Source organism: Piliocolobus tephrosceles, chromosome 8 (assembly GCF_002776525.5).
Source record: "Piliocolobus tephrosceles isolate RC106 chromosome 8, ASM277652v3, whole genome shotgun sequence".
Taxonomy (NCBI): Eukaryota; Metazoa; Chordata; class Mammalia; order Primates; family Cercopithecidae; genus Piliocolobus; species Piliocolobus tephrosceles.
In genome coordinates, this window is record NC_045441.1 from 32,064,858 (window position 1) to 32,087,786 (window position 22,929).

At 41.4% G+C, this 22,929-nt stretch overlaps 1 protein-coding gene across 1 annotated transcript in view; it reads left to right on the forward strand.

Annotated features, from left to right (window-relative positions):
* The window catches only part of HECW1 (HECT, C2 and WW domain containing E3 ubiquitin protein ligase 1), a 254,817-nt gene that overhangs the window by 157,184 nt on the left and 74,704 nt on the right, over positions 1 to 22,929 (forward strand). The window contains exons 13-15 of the mRNA XM_026456391.1: positions 517 to 638; positions 3,337 to 3,522; positions 13,848 to 13,982. Of these exons, the coding sequence (XP_026312176.1) occupies positions 517 to 638; positions 3,337 to 3,522; positions 13,848 to 13,982 (443 nt within the window). The remainder of the gene's footprint in view (positions 1 to 516; positions 639 to 3,336; positions 3,523 to 13,847; positions 13,983 to 22,929) is intronic.

A 22,929-nucleotide genomic window follows, 5' to 3' on the forward strand; every position in this document is an offset into this window, starting at 1 on the left:
AGAGGAGAAAAAGAAAGAAAGAAAGAAAGAAAGAAAGAAAGAAAGAAAGAAAGAAAGAAAGAAAGAAAGAGAGAAAGAAAGAAAGAAAGAAAGAAAGAAAGAAAGAAAGAAAGAGAAAGAAAGAAAGAAAGAAAGAAAGAAAGAAAGAAAGAAAGAAAGAAAGAAAGAAAGAAAGAAAGAAAGAAAAGAAAGAAGGAAGGAAGGAAAGAAAAAGGGAGGGAAGGAAGGAAAGGAGAAAGGAAGGAAAGGAGAAAGGAAGGAAGGGAGGAAGGAAAGAAGGGGAAGGAAAAAGAAAATCATTGTGATAAAAGGGAAGAGATGTTGGAGGACTTGAGCCTTACTGAAGTTATGCAGAAACACTGCTAGGAAATGATGATTCTTAACTGACATATGTAAAGTAATGACACTTGGCCTAAATCCAACAGTCTGCCGTGTGGGTGAAGGCTTGGGTGCTGCTGCCATCAGGAGCAAAGTACAGAAGTTGAAATGCGTTTTTCCCAACTTCTTTTTTTCCAGATCTAAGGAGAGAAGGGTCACTTTCTCCGGTTAACTCACAAAAAATCACCTTGCTGCTGCAGTCCCCAGCGGTCAAGTTCATCACCAACCCCGAGTTCTTCACTGTGCTGCATGCCAATTATGTGAGTGCCCTAAAATGCGGAGGGAGTGGCCTGGCTTGGCAAGACCCAAAACACAGCTTTGTAAAGTCATCTGATAGATCTAAAAGGGTAGAATTTTAACGTAAGCAAGAAAAAACAAAGAAGACAGCTCAGTCCACTCTTTTGACTATCTGTGAGTCTCCCAAAAAGGACAAAGGCTAGATTTGGAAATGCTGTTGCCTCTTTGGGTTTTTGTTAGGCTCAAATGTGTTAATGTCAGTGAAAGTACTTTGGAAGCAAACCTGTTTTTGTTATTATTAAAATTTTAAAGGAGCAAGATTATGAATCGGCCAGATTCCCTTCAACCTAATCATTTTATAAATTCATTTTCACTGATAAAATTTTAAAGCAGAGTTCTTCTAGGTAAATAACTGGGTTTCTTTTTGATACAGTTTTTTTAAATATCACACTGAAGTTAAATTTGATATGATTTTACATATGTAGTTTTTTCATTGCTTTTTTTGGTATTTTCAAGAAAGCAATGGCATGATATCATTATATTCATTAATTTTTCCATTCAACAAACATTTTCTGCGGTTCAGGCTCAGATCTAGGTGCTGGAGTCACAAAGACAGATTAAGGTGACACCTAAACAGTAGGAGATCCCATTTTGTGGAGCAATGATGTGAAAAAGATCAGCCCAGTGTGACAGGACCAGGCCAGACTAAGGGAGGACAGAGTGCTCTGGGGGCGCCAGGGAGCATTCTTGGGGAGGTGGCTGAACTGAGTCCTGAAGGTCGAAAGTGGACAAGAAGTCCAGGCAGAGGGACATCTGTAGAAAGGATGCACCCACGAGGAGGCCTGGGGGATAAGTCCAAGGTGGTGAGTGTGAGTGACTGGCAGGAGGGAGAGAGGAGGAGGGACTGGAGACTGGGCAGCAGAGCACCTGGTAATTCATGTAAAGGAGCCTGGATCTACTGCAGCAGGTCACAGGAGCCAACAGTAGCACTCGGGCTGCCTGACCAGGGAAGTTGATGATGCATTTTCTCTGGCAGAGTGTCAGGGAGAGAGACAGAGCTGAGGAGGTTAAGACACAGGCTGATTCAACCGCTGAGTGAGAGATGATCTGGCTGTGACCTAAGGAAGGGGTGGGAGCGTGGCAAGGAATGGCTCCATTCAAGGACATTTCTCATGGACTCAGCAGCACTTAGGTCCACTGTGATCACGAGTGGGTGCAAGATGATAACTCAGGCCAGGCACGGTGGCTCAAGCCTGTAATCCAGCACTTTGGGAGGCCGAGATGGGCGGATCATGAGGTCAGGAGATCGAGACCATCCTGGCTAATACGGTGAAACCCCGTCTCTACTAAAAAAATACAAAAATCTAGCCAGGCGAGGTGGCGGGCGCCTGTAGTCCCAGCTACTCGGGAGGCTGAGGCAGGAGAATGGTGTAAACCCGGGAGGCGGAGCTTGCAGTGAGCTGACATCCGGCCACTGCACTCCAGCCTGGGCGACAGAGCGAGACTCCATCTCAAAAAAAAAAAAGATGATAACTCAAGAAAGTAGTTTCTGCTTTGAGCACCTGGGTGAGGCAGTGACCACACTAAGCTGGAGCTGGAGTTTGACTGGGTGATGGAGGGCGTGGCTGCAGAGGAGGATATCAGTTTTTAGCAGGTTATTTCTGAGAAGCCTGTGGGATACCCAGTGGCTCGATCCCAAGCAGCTCCCCAGAGGTGTTGTGGGGGCCACAGGGAGAAAGCGCGTGGCACATGGCCATGCCCCAGCTCTGGGTGCAGGTGGCCCTGGGCCAGTAGGAGCCACTGGCCCAACCCCCTGTCTACATGTGGTCTGTCCTTTCACCCGCGCCCCGGCCGGTGAAGAGATGAAGGATGAAGAGATGAAGAAAGACATGACACTCACACCAGCCCTGTGTACTGTCACATTGTCATGTCTTTCTTCATCTCTTCCCATCCCCCAACCTCCCTACACACACACACACACACACACACGTACATTTTTACATAGGATTCAAAGAAATGACAGACCTCTCACATCCAGCCTTCAATCCCCAGAGGCCCTAAATTAATGCTCCCCGTTTTAGACAGGTAGGAAGACCAAAGGCAGACCTCAACAGTCAGAGAAGGGAGCATGGAGGAGAGAGAGGAGTGAGGTTCAGGCGGGTAGAGGGAGACTAAGGAGAGCTAGACGTGACTGAGACAGCGAGAAAACCGTGTGGAGTCACACAGATGAGTGGTGGGCCGCATCCCGTACTGCGCAGCCCTCAGGTAGAACGGGTGTCACAGATTGTCCATGTGGGCCAAGGGGGCATGATTCAATGCACATTTACTTTTTTTTTTTTGAGACAAAGCCTTGCTCTGTTGTCCAGGCTGGAGTGCAACAGCAGCACAATCATAGCTCACTGCAGCCTCTATTCTCGGACTCAGGTGATCCTCCCACCTCAGCCTCCCAAGTAGCTGGGACCACAAGCACATGCCACCATGCCCCGCTAATTTTAAAAATTTTTTGTGGAGATGGGGTCTTGCTATGTTGCCCAGGCTGGTCTCGAATTCCTGGGCATTTACTTCTTGAGCAAGAGCTCATTTTCTGAGGCCTCTACCTCACACTCATAATAAACCGCTGTGTCACAATCATACTTAGCAGTGTTAGTGTGCTCATGGTGTGCTTGCTCTGTGTTTTTCCTCATTCCCCACTCCTTACCCCATTGCCCTGACCCGTCTCAGAGTGCCTACCGAGTCTTCACCAGTAGCACCTGCTTAAAGCACATGATTCTGAAAGTCCGACGGGATGCTCGCAATTTTGAACGCTACCAGCACAACCGGGACTTGGTGAATTTCATCAACATGTTCGCAGACACTCGGCTGGAACTGCCCCGGGGCTGGGAGATCAAAACGGACCAGCAGGGAAAGGTGAGTGTGACCCACCTGCTGGGTTTTCATCAAACAGGCTCCTTCCCCAAGGTGAAGATTAGCGAGGATGTGAGGAGGAGGGTATAGGGAGGAGTTATGTCTGGGAGATGCGCTGTTGGCTGCCAGCAGGAAAGAGGGTGATGACCATCTACATCTGGGCTTCTCAACCTCAGCGCTACTGTGGGGAGAAGGGGGCCAGGCCAGGGGAATACCCTGTGCCTTACGGGACATTAGCAGCATTCCTATCCCTCACGCCACTAGATGCCAACCGTTGTGACATTGCTATGTGTTCCCTGGGGGGGCAAAGTCACACCTAATTAAGAACCACTGTCTACATGTTTTTAAATTTAGGTTTGGAACATGGAACCGAATTCTGTTCAGTGAACGTTTGGTTGTTTGCCTCCTTAGACAGCTAACTCTCAGAGGATAAACTCATTGGTTAAATGCAGTGACACTGTTAGAGGATTTGTTGTGATTTCCCTAATACACCTTAAGTTTTCTGTAAAACAGCCTAACAAGCAGGGTGGGGTGTGCTGGGCCCATGTGATCTTCCCTGGCTTACAGTTTGCTTCTGTGTGACCTTAACCCAAACTGGGCCTTTCTGGCCATGCTTTAGAAGACCAGCTGAGTCTGAAAACAAGAAGGTTTCTTCCTAATCTTCATCAGCCATCTCAATGTATTCAAAAGACAGGCCAAGTAATTTACTAGAACTGAACCTGTGTAACCTTCTATGAACTTTACCAGAAAGAACCCCTCCCTCTTTCTGGTCCAAGGAACCAGAAGCTTTGCCTGCAGTCATGTCTGTGACGTGTCCTTTCCTCTGTGAATGTGAGCCTGCAAAGCCATGTTCCCCAAATGGAGCTGATTTGGCATCAATATCCCCTCAAAGCCTTGCATCTCTCTCCTACAAACCCCTTAGCATGCCTCAGAACCTGGACTCTCTGGAGTGTGTGGGGAAAGAATGGGGGACTCATTACAAGTCCATTCATAAAATGAATCTCTAGGACCAGCTCCTCTGTAACCAGGGATGAATTAGGGGAGGAGAAAGAGCATGTCTTGTGTAGTAGAAAAGCCACTGTAGCCAGCATCTGCTTCCTGGGACATTCTCATTGATTGGACGTGGCCTCTGTTGGGAGAGGGGCAATGATTTGTATGTGGGGACTTGGTGATATGCATTAGGGTGAGAAAATGAAGCCTGAGCCAGAACAGAAAGTAAAGGAGTGGCTTATCAGAGCTGGGTTTCGGGTAGCCACGTTTACATTTATTGCTTAACCAGGATGCCAAGACGACACCACCATGTTCATCATGCAAACAGCACACACCAATGTGAACAGCTTGCTGAGTCTTGGATTTCCATGACTGCAGTTTTTGTACCAGGATAAGGATGTCAGGGAGCCCAGCGGAATGACAAGGAGGCTTCCCAATATAATAAGCCCTGGTTCTCCATGGTACACATGCAGATAATGTGACATCCCCTGGTCATCACACCAGCAGGGAAGCACAGAGGCTGAGATGCACTCTGAGAGTTTTGTTCCATTTGGGAATGCATATGAGAGAATTTTTGGCAAGAGCTCTTCCCCCTAATTCTCTTTAGCAAGAAGATATCATACATGAGAAAGAAAAATTCTGACCGTAAAATGAGAAAACTTTCAGTTATGACACCAACTAGCTGTGTGCCTACACACACATGCACACACACACACAAATAGTCTCACCTATTTCTTATTAATTGAACACACACACATACACACACTCATAGTGACAGAATGTCTAAGAGGCATACCATGTAGTGAATTGCTGGGGAAAGTAGCTTTAGACTTGCAATGTATTACCACAGTCCATAGGGTGGTCAGAGAGGAACAAAGGAGGGTAATGGGAAAAATACATGGACCAGTCCATCTCAGTCTAAATACATGACCCTGTGCAAGTCACTCCACCTTTCTGAGCCTTAAAATAGCAACAATAATGCCTACGTTGCCTTCATGATTTTACAACCATATAAATAAGTTAATAAGTTCATGAAGGAATGATTGATAATATCGTGACAGATTAGTAGTATCTGCCATTCTTTCTCTTAATGTCTCCCAAAATAATCCAAGATCAAGATTGTTAAGTGGGGGAAATAAAAGAATATCTCATTGCCAAAGCCCATTGATAAGGGGAATAGATTAAGAAAAACACGTTAGGACTGTGTCTTACAGGTTTCACCCTTGGAAAGGATATGCTGCACAGGAGGCTGAGAGTTAGGAACACAACTCCCTGAACAATGGGGTGGCCATAGCTCACTATGCAAAAGCCACCTTCATAGCTGTCCAGAGCAGGTCCTTGCCCCTCACCCTGGACAATCTGCTTCTTGCTTTATCTACAAATTCAAACATGGCAACCTTTGCTTTTATTATCCACCTTGGTAGGAAGTAGAAGGGCTGGGCAGAGCTGTCTGGTGTCTTTGAATACATGGTCATCTCTACAAAGGGGACAGAGGCAAGGAGCTCAGAGCTCTGCTGCTTCAGGAGGACTGGAGCAAAGAACACACTGGCATCTGACTCATCTGCCATCTTCAGATTCTGAGAAAGGAGGACAGAGCCTTCTGCCCAATTTAATAGAGATTGCATGTGTGCCTTACGCCTCATTCCAAGTCTGAGCTGAGGGAGGCAGTCACCATCAGAGAGGTAGGGCATGGGTCCTATCTTGTAGCAGACATGAGACCAAGGCAGCTTCTGCTAAGGAATGAATGAATAAAATGAGAAGGGGCCTAGGAAGAGACACTACTGCAAGAAGCAAACAGAATCTTGGTCTGACAAAAAGCATGTCTCTTTTTTCAGAAAGCATATTCTTTCTCAGAAAGTATAATTTTCTTTGGAAAATAGAACTGTTTAAAAGACGTCTATTCATCATCCATGAAATGGCACAGGAGCACATGACTTCTGTTATTAACCAAGAGGAAAAAGCCACAAACAGAAAACAAGCTGAGAGGAAACAGACATAGGTAGTCTGAAAATAGCTGTTTTAAGATTGCAGGGAAAAGCAAAAGGTAATGATAATAGCATAGGGATAAAACAGAGCAGCACTGATGCTGTGTGAAATGTCATCACCAATATGGCGTATGAACGTGGAAACAGCCCCTAAAGCAGAAGGAAGGGACCAGATTTCAATCAGTGGAGGAGACGATAAAAAAAAAAAAAAAGCAAAAACTGAAAAAAGAAAAAACTTATCTTCTCTATGCTTATCCTAACCATTCAAGTTAATGCCACAACCTTCCCTGACCCCTAGACCGTGTGCTCCCCCATGTCACTTACACATTTATTAGGTTTATTGCTTATTGTATGTTTCTTGTGGCAGGATTTTAAGTTTTTTGAGAATAGAAATCTTTGTTTTGCTCACTGATAAAACATCAAGGGCCAAGAATAATGCCTAGTATATAGTTGGCACTCAATAAATCTCTGTTGCACCAATGACTTATAGAGTTACCTGAGGGAAGAAACCAGAATACTAGGTACAGTAGGAATAATTAAATATTAGTGTTAATTATATTAAATATTAAAATTAAAACATTGCTGATTTAAAATTATTTAGGTGAGCAGATTAATTGGGCTCACTGAATTACAGGAAAGGTAATTAAAATACATTATATACACATGTTCTGGAATGTCTTTAAATAGAAATTCTTTAAAAATCTTATTAATATGCAGCCATGATAATATAAAAGTTACCTACAAAAGAATAAAAATCAGACAAGCTTCAAATTTCCCATCCTAAAAATGAAACTAGAGAAATCCACAGAGCAATGACTCCAAAATATTGATGAGAAAAGATTGCAGCCCAGTAGTCCTAAATACAGATAATGATTGTCATTCATGGGTGAAAACAGAAAAACAACCTCATGTGCAAAATCAGAGCTTACTCTACTCTTTTACCCATCCTGATTGTTACGGTTTGATAGTTTGGATATGATTTGTTTGACCCCTTAAATCTCACACCGGAATTTAATCCCCACTGTAGCAGTGTTGGAGGTGGGGCCTAGTGGAAGGTGTTTGGGTCACAGGGACAGATCCCTCAGGAAGGACTGGTGCCATCCTTGCAGCAAGGAGTGAGTTCTTGCTTATTAGTTCCCTCTAGAGCTGGTTGTTAAAAACAGCCTGGCACCCACTCCCTACCCGCACTCTCTCTGGCTTCGTCTCTTACCATGGGATCTCTGCACATGCTCCCCTTCACCCTCCACCATGAGTGGAAGGAAGTAGCCTGGGGCTTTCACCAGACGCCCAGTCTTCCAATCAGCAGGATCATGAGCCAAATAAACCTTTTTTCTTTAGAAATTTCCTGGTTTCAGGTATTCCTGCATAGCAACACAAACACACTAAGACACTGATGAAACACCAAAAGCCATTCTCCAGATGGATCACTAACAAATCAAAGCACGACATTTATAGTGAAAAAATGATGGTATATAAAGGACTAGTGGTGAGTATTTAAATCAATCAAATACATACATATAAATAAAAGTAATTGTTGTTAAAATGCTTTAAAACATATTGGAAAAGTCTAAATAAAATATGTGAAAAGCTGTATAATACAAATGGAATAGTTGTATAGTAACAGTCTGGATCAATATCACCAGACTGGAATAAAAAAAAAAGTAAGAAAGTGCGAAGAGGGAAGATGAGCAGGGGAAGGAAGGTTATGCTGAGTTACTAGTTGGGCTCAAGGGGAATAAAACTGGATCATTTAAAAAACAAAGGTTAAATATAGTAATTTGACAAGCTTAAAAGGCAACTGTTTGTACCATTTAAAATAGAATTTTTCTCTTCCAAATTCCTTCAAAAGATAAAATCAAACAAAATAGAGTTTGTATGACAAAACACAAAAAACTGCAAAGAAGATGGAAACAATAAAAGTAAGATAACAAGTAAGTAAAGTAAAAAAGTAAGTAAAGCCAAGCATGACAGTTAAGGCAATAGGTGGAAACATGATAAATTTATGTACCAAAAGGAAAACACTTTCAGCTTTGGTAACAAACAGATCCAGTTTACAAAAAGACATACCTAAGAGGTGATTTAGAAAGTTTAGAAATAAAAGAATAAATATTAATGTAGTGTGAAGACAATAACAGAAAAACCAGTGGTGCAGTATTAATATAATACAAAGGAGAGTTTCAACCATAATCCATAAATGGGGGTCAAAGAAATATTTAATATTAATCAATGGCACAATTAAGATAAAGATATAATAATCATGTACCTTATGAGCCAAATAATAACATATTATATTAAATAAAGAAAAATCAAGGAGAAATGAAAGGAGATGAAAGAAATACAGTTGTAGTAGGAAAATGTGTTTTCCATCCATAAGTTTGACAGATTAAATAGACAAAATAATTTGAGATTTAAACAATATAACTTTACGTGAATGAAACATTGATTCTTTTATTAGAAATAAAGTTTACATGAATGAACAAACAAAATGTGGTATATATCTGCAATGAAATGTTTGTCCTTACAAAGAAATGAAATTCAGACACACGCTACAACATGAATGAACCTTGAAGACATCATGCTGAGTAAAATAAGCAAGACACAAAAGGACAAGAGTTATATGATTCCACTCAGATGAGGAACCTAAAATAGTCAAACTTATAGCGATAGAAAGTAGATCAGAGGTTACCAGGGGCTTGAAGGAGTAGAAAATGAGGAGTTATTGTTTCGTGGATACAGCGTTTCAATTTGGGAAGGTGAGAAAGTGCTGGGGAAGGAGAGTGCCTATGGTTGCACAATCATGAGAATTTATTATACTTAATGCCACTGAACTGTACACTTAAACATGATTATCGTTTTACATATATTTTGCCACAACAACAAAAAAGAAAAAGGGCCCCCCAAAATAGAGTTGACAACTTCTTTTCATGATTATTTTTGTAAGTAGTGATATTCTACACTCCAAAGAAAACAAAAAAGCAGAATATAATCAGGTCACATCCTGTGGTCATAAAGCAATAAAACTGAATTGTAGGTAAATGTAAGCACAATCATAAAAACAAAATCTTTGCCAGCTGGAAAGTAAAAGCAATGTTTTAGATGACTCTTGGATTTAAAATAAAATAAATACTTAGAAACCGCTGAGAAATGTTGAAAATACATGTGAACAATACTTAATAAAATATAGAAAGGGTATACTCAAAGACTTAGTAGCATTAGAGAATTTCAGTTGATTACTTTAGGAAATGTTTTTAAAAATTACTTGATAAAAATTACTTATTTATTTATTTATTTATTTAGTGAGACTGGGTCTCGCTCTGTCACCTAGGCTGAAGTGCAGTGGCATGATCACAGCTCACTGCAGCCTCAACTTCCTGTGCTCCAGCAATCTTCCCACCTCAGTCTCCCAAGTAGCTGGGACCACAGATGCGCACCACTACGCCTAGCTTTTTTTTGTATATTTTTTGTATATTTTTGGTAGAGACAGGTTTTTGCCATGTTGCCCAGGCTAGTCTCAAGCTTCCAAGCTCAAGAGATCCACCTGCTTTGGCCTCCCAAAGTGCTGGGATTACAGGTGTGATGAATACACATTTATATTTTAAAAACAAATACCCTGGGTCAACTAAGAATGTAAATATGTTTTCGTGACCTAATAAAGCCTCCTTTAAAACAATGGACATCTTACTGTACAATTGGGCCTAGTAGTTTTCCCTTAAAAATCAAGAATAAGAAAAGATTTCAACCACCACTTATTTAACGTTGTTCTAGAAATACTCACCAATATTACAAAACAGGAGGTAAAAACGAAAGAGTCCTCCTAAAGAAGGAGACAAAATTAACATGATTTGCAATTAAAAATCAAAGAGGATATACTTCAAAGAGTCGTTTATTTGATGGAAGCATTTAATGTGATGAGCAGACAAAAAGTAAATACACAAATAATAACTTTCCTGAGTACCAACAATGAAGGGTTATAAAACATTATAGGAAAAGATGCACTCAGAATAGTGTATTAAATAGACAATATTAAATACCTACAAATCATCTTAACCAGAAAGATGTGTCTTTCAGTAAAACAACTACAAAACTGTACTAAGAAGAAAATTCTTTAATAGACATGTTCAGAAATGGGAAATCGCTACACAAACTCTCACAAGGAATGAATTCTCTCCAAAATCATTTGCAGTCTCAAAGTGATTCTAAACAAAATCCTGATAGAACTATTTTTGGAACTTAATACAATTCATATTAGTTCCTCTGGAAAAATGAAAGCAAACAGACAAGAATATGTAAGAAAATCTTGGAAAAGAAAGGGGAAACTTGCCCTACAGACGTTAATAATTGGAATAGTGCGGTACCAGTGAAAAGCCTCAGACCATTGGAACAAATAAAATATCCTGAAACAGACAGTAGTATTTATAAGAAATGTATTTATAATAAAACAATAGGAAATGAATGATTTGGAAAAATGAGCTCTCTGATAAAAAATATCAAACTATAACTTAATATTATACCAAAATAAGTTTCAGAAAGGTGAAAGATTTAGTGTTAACGATTAACTCACCTAAAGCTAGAAAAATATAGTTAAACACTTAACTGACCCCTGGAGAGAAATGATTGAGAGATTTGAATACATAGGAATATTAAAAATTCAGTGTATTAGAAAATAAAGCAAACAAAAATCAAAAGCAAATTTGAAAGCAGATGTATAACTTAGCACATGGATAATAAATAAGAAAACTTTAACATCCCAACAACAATAACAAAAAAGGGAACAGACATCGCAGGCAATACACTAAGGAAGGAATTGACTAGTTAGCCTATAAGAAAATGTTTTTCTTTTGTAAATTCCCTGGGAAATTGTAATTCATCATTATTTACCATGTAACATTTCTAAGAGTTCTTTCAAAATTAGTATTTGTGAGAGAATTATAAAGAGGAAGATTCATGAACTAATGGTAACATGATAAATCTGAACAGCTGCTGTGAAGATAGTTTATTAGTATGGATCAACAATCATAAATATTTTTCTAACTTTAACCAAGTAATTAATTCAACCTTTAGAAATGCATACCAAATAATTGCCACAGATACACAAATATAAGGAACCTATTTAATTTAATGTATAAACATCTCAGCACATATTTGAATAATGAAAAGTCTATTTTTAATATTTATTAGTTTAGCTTACACTTGTGTGTTTAAAATGCATGTTGATGCATTTTGTTTTTTCCCATTCCCATTTAAGTCTCATTCCATTTCCTTGTATTTTTTACATCACTAGTGTCATTTTTTGTGTCCTCTACCAATTTTTCAAGGGTATATTATCTTCAGTTCCAATTGAACATACAGCCCTTTTTGAATCTGTATGGGTTGCTGTCTTGGGGAATTTTACTGCAAGTCACAAATATTGATTCGCATGATATTAGAAGTATTGTTATTTACCTTTTTCCTGGGTGGTATATTTTTATCTCAATAAACCACTTCCCGTATGAGTTTTTATAAAGCTCTTTAAACTGCTTATTTACAATGGCATCCAATAGTTGAAATTATAAGCTTACACCTTCCAAAAATAATTTCTAAATCTGTGTAAAATTTATTTAACTACTTTTATCAGGTTAACCTAAAAATATCTAAAACTAGCATTGATTGAGGTCGTTTAAAGCTGGTATGACTTCACCAAATGTTACTGTTCATTGAAAAGAGAGTAATTAAAAAGTTATCTTATGGTACAAAGGGTTTGTTGGAAAAAAAAAGGTAATAACTTTCTTTTTTATGAGAGATAATTTTAAATTTAAAAAACAATGTTGCCGTATATTGGAATATATACAGTAATCAGACATGGCACAAGGATTTATATTCAAGAGTGTTTGGCCGGGCGTGGTGGCTCATGCCTGTAACCCCAGCACTTTGGGGAGGACGAGGCAGGCAGATCACCTGAGGTCAGGAGTTTGAGACCAGCCTGACCAACATAGAGAAACCTCGTCTTTACTAAAAATACAAAATTAGCTGGGCATGGTGGTGTGCACCTGTAATCCCAGCTACTCGGGAGGCTGAGGCAGGAGAATCACTTGAACCCGGGAGGCAGAGGTTGCAGTGAGCCTAGATCATGCCACTGCACTCCAGCCTGGGTGACAGGCAACAAGAGTGAAACTCTGTCTCAAAAAAAAAACAAAAGTGTTCATTGAAGCATTATTTTAAAACAGTAAAGAAGTCAAATGTCTAACAATTAAGGGTACTAAAATTAATTGTTATACTTCCATCAAACTTAATATCATGTAGTCATTAAAATTCTCTGTTAAAAGAATACTTAATAATTTAGGGAAATACTTACAAAATAGTAAGTGAAAAATGTGGAGAAAATATGAATATATTTGTATGTATGGAAAAGAAAAACTGAGGAGAAAAAATCAAAATATTTTGGTGACTATCTTTAGACTCTGATATTTGGGGTGATTTTTATTATCTTCTTTCTACTTTTTTATCTTTTTAAAGTTTTTTTCTCCGTGAAAATATACACATTCTGTAATAAAAAAGAACATTTATCTTAAATGTAAATAAAATACTCTACGAATTAATTACTAGTATTATCTTAACCCAGTAAAGACTCTATTGCTGTCATTTGCCATGTTGAATAAAGTATTATAGTCACCACTTAGAAACTCCATGAACCAGGTAAAGTGCTTATCTATGACTGATACTGCTTCATTCAGCTACTGAGCAAACAGGCACAGTGTCCTGTTCCCCACCTAGATCAGTGGTCTCCAACCTTTTTGACACCAGGGACCAGTTTTGTGGAAGAAAATTTTTCCATGGATGGGAGGGTAGGGGATAGTTTCAGGAAGACTCAAGCAAGTTACATTTACTATCACTTTATTTATATTATTATTACATAATAATATATAATGAAATAATCCTATAGTTCACCGTAATGTACAGTGGGAGCCCTGAGCTGGTTTTTCTGTGATTAGATGCTGCCATCTGGGGGTAATGAGAGATGGTGACAGATCATCAAGCATTAGATTCTCATAAGGAATGTGCAGCCTAGATCCCACACATGCACAGTTCACAATGGGGTTTGCGCTCCTATGAGAATCTGGGCACCGCTGATCTGACAGGAGGTGGAGCTCAGGTGGTAATAATGCTCACTCGCCCGTGGCTCACCTCCTGCTGTGCAGCCTCCTTTAGCCTGAACTAGATAGATGAGTTTCGAGTAGATTAAAAAAGGAAGTAGGGGGTAGGGGAGGCTGGACAGAAATAAACATGAGGCCTGGGCCCTGTAGCACTCCTGTATATTACTGACTCCATTTTGGCCTTTTCTCACACATGGTGCTTTTTTCACTGGTCTGTTTGCAGTCTTTTTTCGTGGACCACAACAGTCGAGCTACCACTTTCATTGACCCCCGAATCCCTCTTCAGAACGGTCGTCTTCCCAATCATCTAACTCACCGACAGCACCTCCAGAGGCTCCGAAGTTACAGCGCTGGAGAGGTAACCCTCCCTACACCCCACCCTACTGTTCACCGGTCACAGTCTCTGCCTCTTCCATGGGGGCAGAACAATTCTTTAGTGGCTAGGATCTAGGGTTGCCTGCGCTGGAAGAGACTAAGCCATATGCGCCCTGCTCTGTAGAAGAATGATGACCGGGCCGCCCACTTAACACCCCAGACCTTCACCCTGTCTCTACTGAAAAAATACAAAAAATTAGCCGAGCGTGGTGGCGGGCGCCTGTAGTCCCAGCTACTCGGTAAAAGGTAACTGTCTTCAGTTACCTTTTCTGCCTTGCCTTTTGTCCCACACAATCACCACTACTAAAAACCTGTCTAGTTGAAAGGAAACTGAAAATGCAGTGTCGGGAGATCCCTACACTTATAGCTGGAGCTGTGCCTCCTGAGGCCTGTCACGTGTGAATACATGGAACTGCTATGTTATGTCTGACTAACTTTAAACTTCTACCTCTCCATAACATCCTAGAAAATACTTCAATAATGTATCCATGGACTAGAAACTAGGGGAAATTAACCAGGCCACAGGAAGTGGTGCTCTATTCCTACTGGACTCCCACTCTACCATGTGCTCTTTCCTTGGCAGCACTTTGTGGCTACCATGAAGGGCTAAGCATCACTTCATTGCTTTTCTGAATTAGTATCTATATCCAATACTCTTCCTGTTCTTCTTTCTTGAGCCAAAACTCAAAACATAGCTCTTTGTTTGCTCCTGATCAGTTCCTGACAATATCATGAGCAAATCTCTTTTTAAGTCCTAACTGACATTTCCCAAGTATCTGTGCCTTCTTTTTGTGGAAACCACCAGGATCTCAAGAGATGTGGTCTCTGAGAACTACTTTGCATAAAACAGCTTTTAGAATTGGATTATAATAAGGTTAAAAAATGAAAAACATGGTGTAGGAAGGAAAGGAATAGATGTGTATGTAGGTGAGTGAGTTTGTGTGTGTGTGTGTGTGTGTGTGTATGCGTGTGTGTGGTGTGTGTGTATATATATATATGTAGAGAGAAACAGAGAGATACTTATATCCCACAGTGAGTCATTCCAGGGACAGCCAGGGAGTTTCTCTCCAGAGAAACTGGGAAGATAACAATTCACCCTGGGCTGGGCGCGGTGGCTCACGCCTGTAATCCCAGCACTTTGGGAGGCCGAGGCGGGCGAATCACAAGGTCAGGACATCGAGACCACGGTGAAACCCCGTCTCTATTAAAAATACAAAAAATTAGCCGGGCGTGGTGGCGGGCGCCTGTAGTCCCAGCTACTCAGGAGGCTGAGGCAGGAGAATGGCGTAAACCCGGGAGGCGGAGCTTGCAGTGAGCCGAGATTGCGTCACTGCACTCCAGCCTGGGTGACAGAGCGAGACTCTGCCTCAAAAAAAAAAAAAAAAAAACCATTCACCCTGCAGCCACCTCCTCCAGATAGCAAACATAAGTCTCAAGGGAAGAGCCTATTGTTGATGTATCGGCACTAGTTATTTACCACTTTTTCAGAAGGAGTCCTCAGTATACTCTGAGAAACATAACTGTTTCCAACCAGTGGCACTCATGGCTTAATGCCAGTGTGATAAAATGAATTTTGTTTTCATGGAGTTGTCTTAAGTATCATTGTTTCAGGAGACTGCTGAAAGCATGCTAAATCTTTCTTTCTTCATATACGTAAGGTGCATGTGACCAGGCAGAAAGGGAGTACTACACATCCCTGAGCATTACATGGGTGTCAGGATTTGCTAGATGCAGATGTGTTCACAGACTACAGAAAGCAATGCCCCAGCTTCCCAGTTCAACATGCATAGTCTCTCTCCCTGGTGGCATTCCTGTAACACTCCACAAACTACAAGGTGGATTGTCTTGAGATTATAGGGAATAAATTCAAAATTCTTCATGAATTTGAATATACCATTTAAATTTACTTAAAACGTTCAAGCTCTTTAATCTCATTAAGAGAATTTCAGTATCCACATAGGGTAACTACATGTAATAAAGTAGCTGAGTATTGCAGACAGATTCACTGCCAATAAAACAAAAACTTCAGTTGTGCAAGATGAATTCCCTAAAATACAGATCTCTTACAAGGACAAGAAATTAATCTGAAATGTAAATATTTAAAACCTTTCTAACTGAAATAACAAGACTGAAACCATGGACACCACTTGCATTACCTGTTTTAAAACATGTGTTTGATGGGATTGAAAAGCCCAAATAGAGTGAATTTAATATCATTTAAATCATTAATATCATTTGCCATAACATGTATGGCAAAGTGCCATCTGTATCAGTTACGATCTAGCTGGGGCCGGGCGCGGTGGCTCACACCTGTAATCCCAGCACTTTGGGAGGCCAAGGTGGGCAGATCACGAGGTCAGGAGATCCAGATCATCCTGGCTAACATGGTGAAACCCTGTCTCTACTAAAAAAAATACAAAAAATTAGCCTGGCATGGTGGCGGGCGCCTGTAGTCCCAGCTACTCAGGAGGCTGAGGCAGGAGAATGGCGTGAACCCAGGAGGTGGAGCTTGCAGTGAGCCGAGAGAGCGCCACTGCACTCCAGCCTGGGCGGCAGAGCGAGACTCCGTCTCAAAAACAAATAAATAAATAACTAGCTGGAAGACTCTAACACATACGATGAAAGGGCGTTGCTGTGCAATAGCCATCTGTCTGCTTCCTAATGCATCCACCCTGACTGTTCGTCACATTTCCAAACCTCATCCATCCCTGTGCCCATCCTCTCTCTTCTGGTAGCTTTTGACTGACACAAGGGGACACTAAAAAAAGCAACAGAGAGAGAAGCCAAGAGGCAGAGGGTATCTGATCCAGAGGCAGTGCACCAGAGAAAACAAAGACTCAGCCCCTAAGAAAATAAATATGTGGTTCCTCCCACTGCAAGAGCCCTCAGCCTAGGGACAAGGAGACAGAGGGACTCTGGTATCAAAATAGAGGGGAGTGGGTGGTAGGAAATGTTGACTGCATTTGCTGTGATGTGATTTTGCTCAGTGAAAATTGATTCCATGCTTGGCTTGCTATGAGCACTGTGGAATGCAAAGTATGAGACAATCCCTGCCTTGGAGAAGTTTGTATTCCATTTTTGAAGCCAGGCCAAAAATACATACAGAGTTAAGTAACAAGAGAAATCAGAATATGGTTGAGTGGCAAGAGAGATGTTAGGATAAGTGCCACAAAAGTTCAAAAGAAACCAAGGAAAAGTGTCTTTTAAAATAAGGTACCTGGCATGCCTGTAATGCAAACACTTTGGGAAGCTGAGATGGGAGAATCGCTTGAGCCTAGGAGTTTGTGACCAGCCTGGTCAGCATGGCGAGACCCTTTCTCTACAAAAAATTTAAAAATTAGTCGGGTGTGGTGGCTTGTGCCTGTGGTCCCAGCTGCTTGGGAGGCTGAAATGGGAGGATGGCTTGAGCCTGGGAGGTAGAGGCTAAAGCAAAATGTGTTCACACCACTGCACTCCAGCCTAGGCAACAGTGCAAGACTCTGTCTCAACAAAACAAAACAAATAATAAAATAAAATAAGGTACCTGACTAGAACTTGAAAACTGGTAGAATAGCTACAAAGGATGGGGAAGGGAAGCCTTACAGAGCACAGCCTAAGCAAAGGTGCAGAGGTCGGATTGAGAAAGGCTCACAGAGAGACAGTGACTAGTTCAGTCTGAGCTGAGCAGCAGGTCCCCACTTGCTGTGCCTTGGTTTTCAGAAAACTTTAGTGCTCCATGGAAGAGTTGGAACTTTTTTAAGGGACCCCTGAATGAATTTGAGGAAAGTAATTGAATCACCCATTGTTTCAGGGTAAAATAATCTCTAAAACACATTTTGAGAGATAAGGAAAGACTCTTGGCATTTGGGGCAGGACAATTCTCTGATGTGTGGAATCGTCCCATTACATGGCAGGACGTTTTTTTCCTGACCCCATCCATTAAATGTCAGGAGTGCCCCCACTTCCCTAGTCATTATGACAAAACAAAACAGAACAGCCCCCCAGCATTTCCACACACCCATAGATGGTAGTATTACCCCAGTGAAGAACCATTGTTTTACAGTCTAGTAAACTGAAATACCAAGAGCTCACTTCACACAGGGAGTTCAGGACCACAGCCCAGGTTTCCCAACAGCCATCCATGCAAACTCTTTTTTGTTGTTGTTGTTGTTGTTGAGATAGAGTCTCGCTCTGTCACCCAGGCTGGAGTGCAGTGGCACAATCTCGGCTTACTGCAACCTCTGCCTCCTGGGTTCAAGTGATTCTCCTGCCTCAGCCTCCCAAGTAGTTGGGATTACAGGCATGCACCACCATACCTGGCTAATTTTTGTATTTTCAGTAGAGACGGGGTTTCACTATGTTGGCCAGGCTGGTCTCGAACTCTTGACCTCAAGTGATCTGCCTGCCTCAGCCTCCCAAAGTGCTGGGATTACCCATGTGAGCCACCACGCCCGGCCACAAACTTATATTTGTAAAAGAAGACTATGAAAGCCAAGAACAGGAAGGGCTGTGGCAAAGAGGGATTCGAGAGAGGCCTGCTGGAGATGACTGCCACAATCAGATGGAAGGGGATGAGGCCGCGATGAGGTGACAAAGAGAGAAAACAAAGGGCAGCCCATGGGGAGAAGCCTCAAGAAAGTCAGGGGGTGTGGAGGAAAAAGTCACTAGGACTTCAGTCTGCAGACAGGCATTCCAGCTCCAGCATGCCCACAGAAGAGCTGGGTATCAATCATTGTTCATTCCTCCCCTGCTAGGGACCCCAGCTTCCTCTGCAAATGGGTGACCACTAACGTGTGTTCCAGCTCTGTGATTCTCAAAGTATGTGGGGCTTGATTCCACGTCTTCAGGACCGCGTAACTATGAGTCCCATTAACAGCACAGAGCTAAGAGGAGTAGGAAAGGCAGGAAGGGAGGATGGCAGGTTTGTCTTTAGGCAAGTTGATAATGTGTGTGAAAATAGCAGGATATCTGATTAGATATGACAGTTCAACAGATGGAAATATGAGACTCAGGAATCATCAATGGGTTATTTCCACAATCCATTGTTTTTCTGTGTCCTTTATCACAGGCAACAGGGAATTAAGCTATAGGTATTTCTTAGACTACAACTTACAAGTGTGGGTATTTTCTGTTCACCAACATAAGCCATTCTCTTGAGTGTTATTCAGCAGTTGATTTTTTATAAATTGCATGTAAGGACAAAATTAAAGTGAGTTTCTATATTAAGGATCCTAAATGGTAAAATGTTTTTCTCCAAACCCCAATGGCAGATTATTAATAGAAACGTTGGTAAAAATCTTTTGGATTGTCCTTTACCTCACCTGGAAAATTTTCAGACAGATTCCTGAAAGCAGTTATTACAAATAGAGGATTTATACATAAAAAGATCGTTATTTGACACTTTGACTTGCATTTTAATGCGGAGGCACATCTGTCTGCAATATATTCAAGCACCAGCAAAGTAGGACTTACCTCGCCTCAGAATGTGTGACCAGAATAGGTCACAGACAAGTGGAGTGCTATGAATACTGGATCCCATCTTAGCAAAGAAATCACAAAAGGGTAACACATTTGCCTTGTTTACACTGCAATTCCTAATATAAGTTGACATCAATAAGGAAGGATAAGCAGAGCACATACTTTTCATTTCTTTTGCCATCTTATCTTGGTCAGGTTAGAAAATTATTAGTCATAGAAAATTTCTGGAAGGTACACACCCAAAAAAAAGCTTGACAGTGACTGCCTCAGGAAAGGGCAAGAGTCTAACAGGGAAGAGAGACCTGCATCTCACTTTAGAAGCAGAAGTCACTCTTAGTCATTCTTTGCAGCAAGCTTCTTTGATGGCAAAAGTCATTTCATTGGCTCTGGTGACATGCAGGAACCTTCATTCAGGAAGCTTGCTTTTGGGGAGAGTAATCACTGCATTGCTTCTTAAAATCGGTCATTTTCCTCTTGGTTCAATATAACCTGCACTTGGTCACAGGTTTGGCTGGAAGTTTGTAAAATTCAGACAACTTTGAACATAAACTTTTTAATTACAGTCATACATCACTTAACAGCAGGGATACATTCTGAGAATGTTGTTATTAGGCAATCTTGTCATTGTGGACATCCTAGAGTGCACTTACACAAACCTAGATGGTACAGCCTACCACACACCTAGGCTATATGGTATGGCCTATGGCTCCCAGGCTGCAAACCTGTGCAGCATATTAACTGTACAGAATCCTGTAGGCAGTTGTAACACAATGGTATTTGTGCCTCTAAACATATCTAAACATAGAAAGGGTAAAGTAAAAATACAGTATAAAGATTTTAAAAATAGCATACCCGTATAGGACACTTACAGTGAATGGAGCTTGAAGGACTAGAAGTTGCTCTGGGAGAGTCAGTGAGTGAGTGATGGTGAGGCCTAGGACATTACTGTACACTACTGTAGAATATAAATACTGCGCACTTAGGCTACACTAAATTTTTTATTATTATACATTAAGTTGTAGGGTACATGTGCACAATGTGCAGATTTGTTACATAGGTATACATGTGCCATGTTGGTTTGCTGCATCCATTAACTCGTCATTTACATTAGGCATTTCTCCTAATGCTCTCCCTCCCCCACCCGCCAACCCCACCACAGGCCCCTGTGTGTGATGTTCCCCTCCCTGTGTCCATGTGTTCTCATTGTTCAACTCCCACTCATGAGTGAGAACATGCGGTGTTTAGTTTTCTCTTCTTGTGTTAGTTTGCTGAGAATGATGGTTTCCAGTTTTATCCACGTCCCTGCAAAGGACATGAACTCATCCTTTATTATGGCTGCATAGTATTCCATGGTGTATATGTGCCATATTTTCTTTATCCGTTCCATCACTGATGGGCATTTGGGTTAGTTCAATTTTTTTTTTCTTTTTTTTTTTTTTGAGATGGAATCTCACCTTGTCTCCCAGGCTGGAGTGCAATGGCATGATCTCGGCTCACTGCAACCTCCTCCTCCTGGGTTCAAGTGATTCTCCTACCTCGGCCTCCTGAGTAGCTGAGGCTACAGGCACGCACCACTACACCCGGCTAATTTTTTGTATCTTTAGTGGAGACGGGGTTTCACCATGTTGGCCAGGCTGATTTCGAACTCCTGACCTCGTGACCCACCTGCCTTGGCCTCCCAAAGTGCTGGGATTACAGGCGTGAGCCACCGTGCCTGGTCTAAATTTATTTTTTTTTTTTAAGCAATTATACCATGATGTTATGACAGCTATGGCATGACCAAGTGATAGGACTTTTTCAGCTCTATTATAAGCTTATGGGAACACCATTGCCTATGCATCCATTGTTGACTGAAACATCGCTATACGGCACATTGCTATATGAACAATAAGTAATGAATGCAGAATACAGACAGAGATGGAAAAGCATAATTCCCCATATGGAGACACTGGTACCCATAAACATAAAGACATTAGATCGTGTTGTCTATGGTTCTATGTCCTAGTGCCTCGTAGACAATTTCCACACCATTAACATTTTTCTGTAATATTTTATCACATGGATCTACCATCATTTAACACAAGCCTTTCTTGAACATGATGTTTATTGCCTGCTTTTAATTATAAAAATACTGAACAATTCAAATATCTCTCTTTTGTTACCTTCAGATAATTCTGACAACCTTGTTAATGATCCGTTTTCAGCAGAGAAGGAATCTAGAGATGAATGTAAATTCGTCCTTTGAGCCCTTCCTGTGAACTTGCTACATTTTTTTTATCATCAAGTCTCCAGTGTTTGCAGAGAGAGGGTTAGCTGATTATTAACCCAAATTCAGTCTAAAACATACAATTTTCAATCACAGCTTTAAGGAAACCCACAAGGGTACATTCCCAAACTGCAGCGCTGGAGAGCAGCTTGTTTACCAGTTGCTGAAAACTATTTTCTGAGGATATCTATTTTGTTTTGTCTGGAGAGCTAAATGTTTGAAGTTTTCACATTTACAATTATGATGAAAGCTATCAATATCAAAAGAAAAAGAAATCCTAAAAGTAGTCCCTACCACAAACTGGGTTTTACCCAATTATGGAAGAGTTGTCACAGCATGTCTGGGGAGAGGCAGGCCACCAGGGGCTCTCTCTCCCCTCGCTCGCCCCTTACCACATGTGCCCACACACGCACACACACCCCCGAGAAACTAAATAAAACCAAAGGGGTCAAATGCCAGGAAATTAGAGTCATGTCATTTTGGTTTTAAATGGAAAAATCAGTCCTGTAGTCATTTTCTGACCTTAGGAAAACAAAGCAGGCTGGGGATGGTGGCTCACACCTGTTATCCCAGCACTTGGGGAGGCCAGGGCAGGAGGATCTCTCGAAGCCAGTAGTTCCAGCCTGGGCAACATATCAAGAACCCATCTCTACAAAAACATGTTTAAAATTAGCTGGGCACTGTGGCGTATGCCTGTAGTCCCTGCTACTCAGGAGGCTGAGGCAGGAAGATGGCTTGGGCCCAGGAATTTGAGCTTGTAGTGAGCTATGATTGCACAACTACACTCCAGCCTGAATAACAGAGACTCTGTCTGAAAGAAAGAAACAAAGAAAGAAAGAAAAAAGGCCAGGCACAGTGGCTAAAGCCTGTAACCCCAAGGTGGGGTTTGGGAGGCCAAGGTGGGCAGATCACCTGAGGTCAGGAGTTCGAAACCAGCCTGGCCAACATAGCAAAACCCCATCTCTACCAAAAATAGAAAAATTAGCTGGGCATGGTGGTACACACCTGTAATCCCAACTACTCAGGAGGCTGAGGCATGAGAATCACTTGAACCCGGGAGGCAGAGGTTGCAGTGAGCCAAGATCATACCACTGCACTCCAGCCTAGGCAACAGAGTGAGACTGAAAGAAAGAAAGAAAGAAAGAAAGAAAGAAAGAAAGAAAGAAAGAAAGAAAGAAAGAAAGAAAGAAAGAAAGAAAGAAAAGAG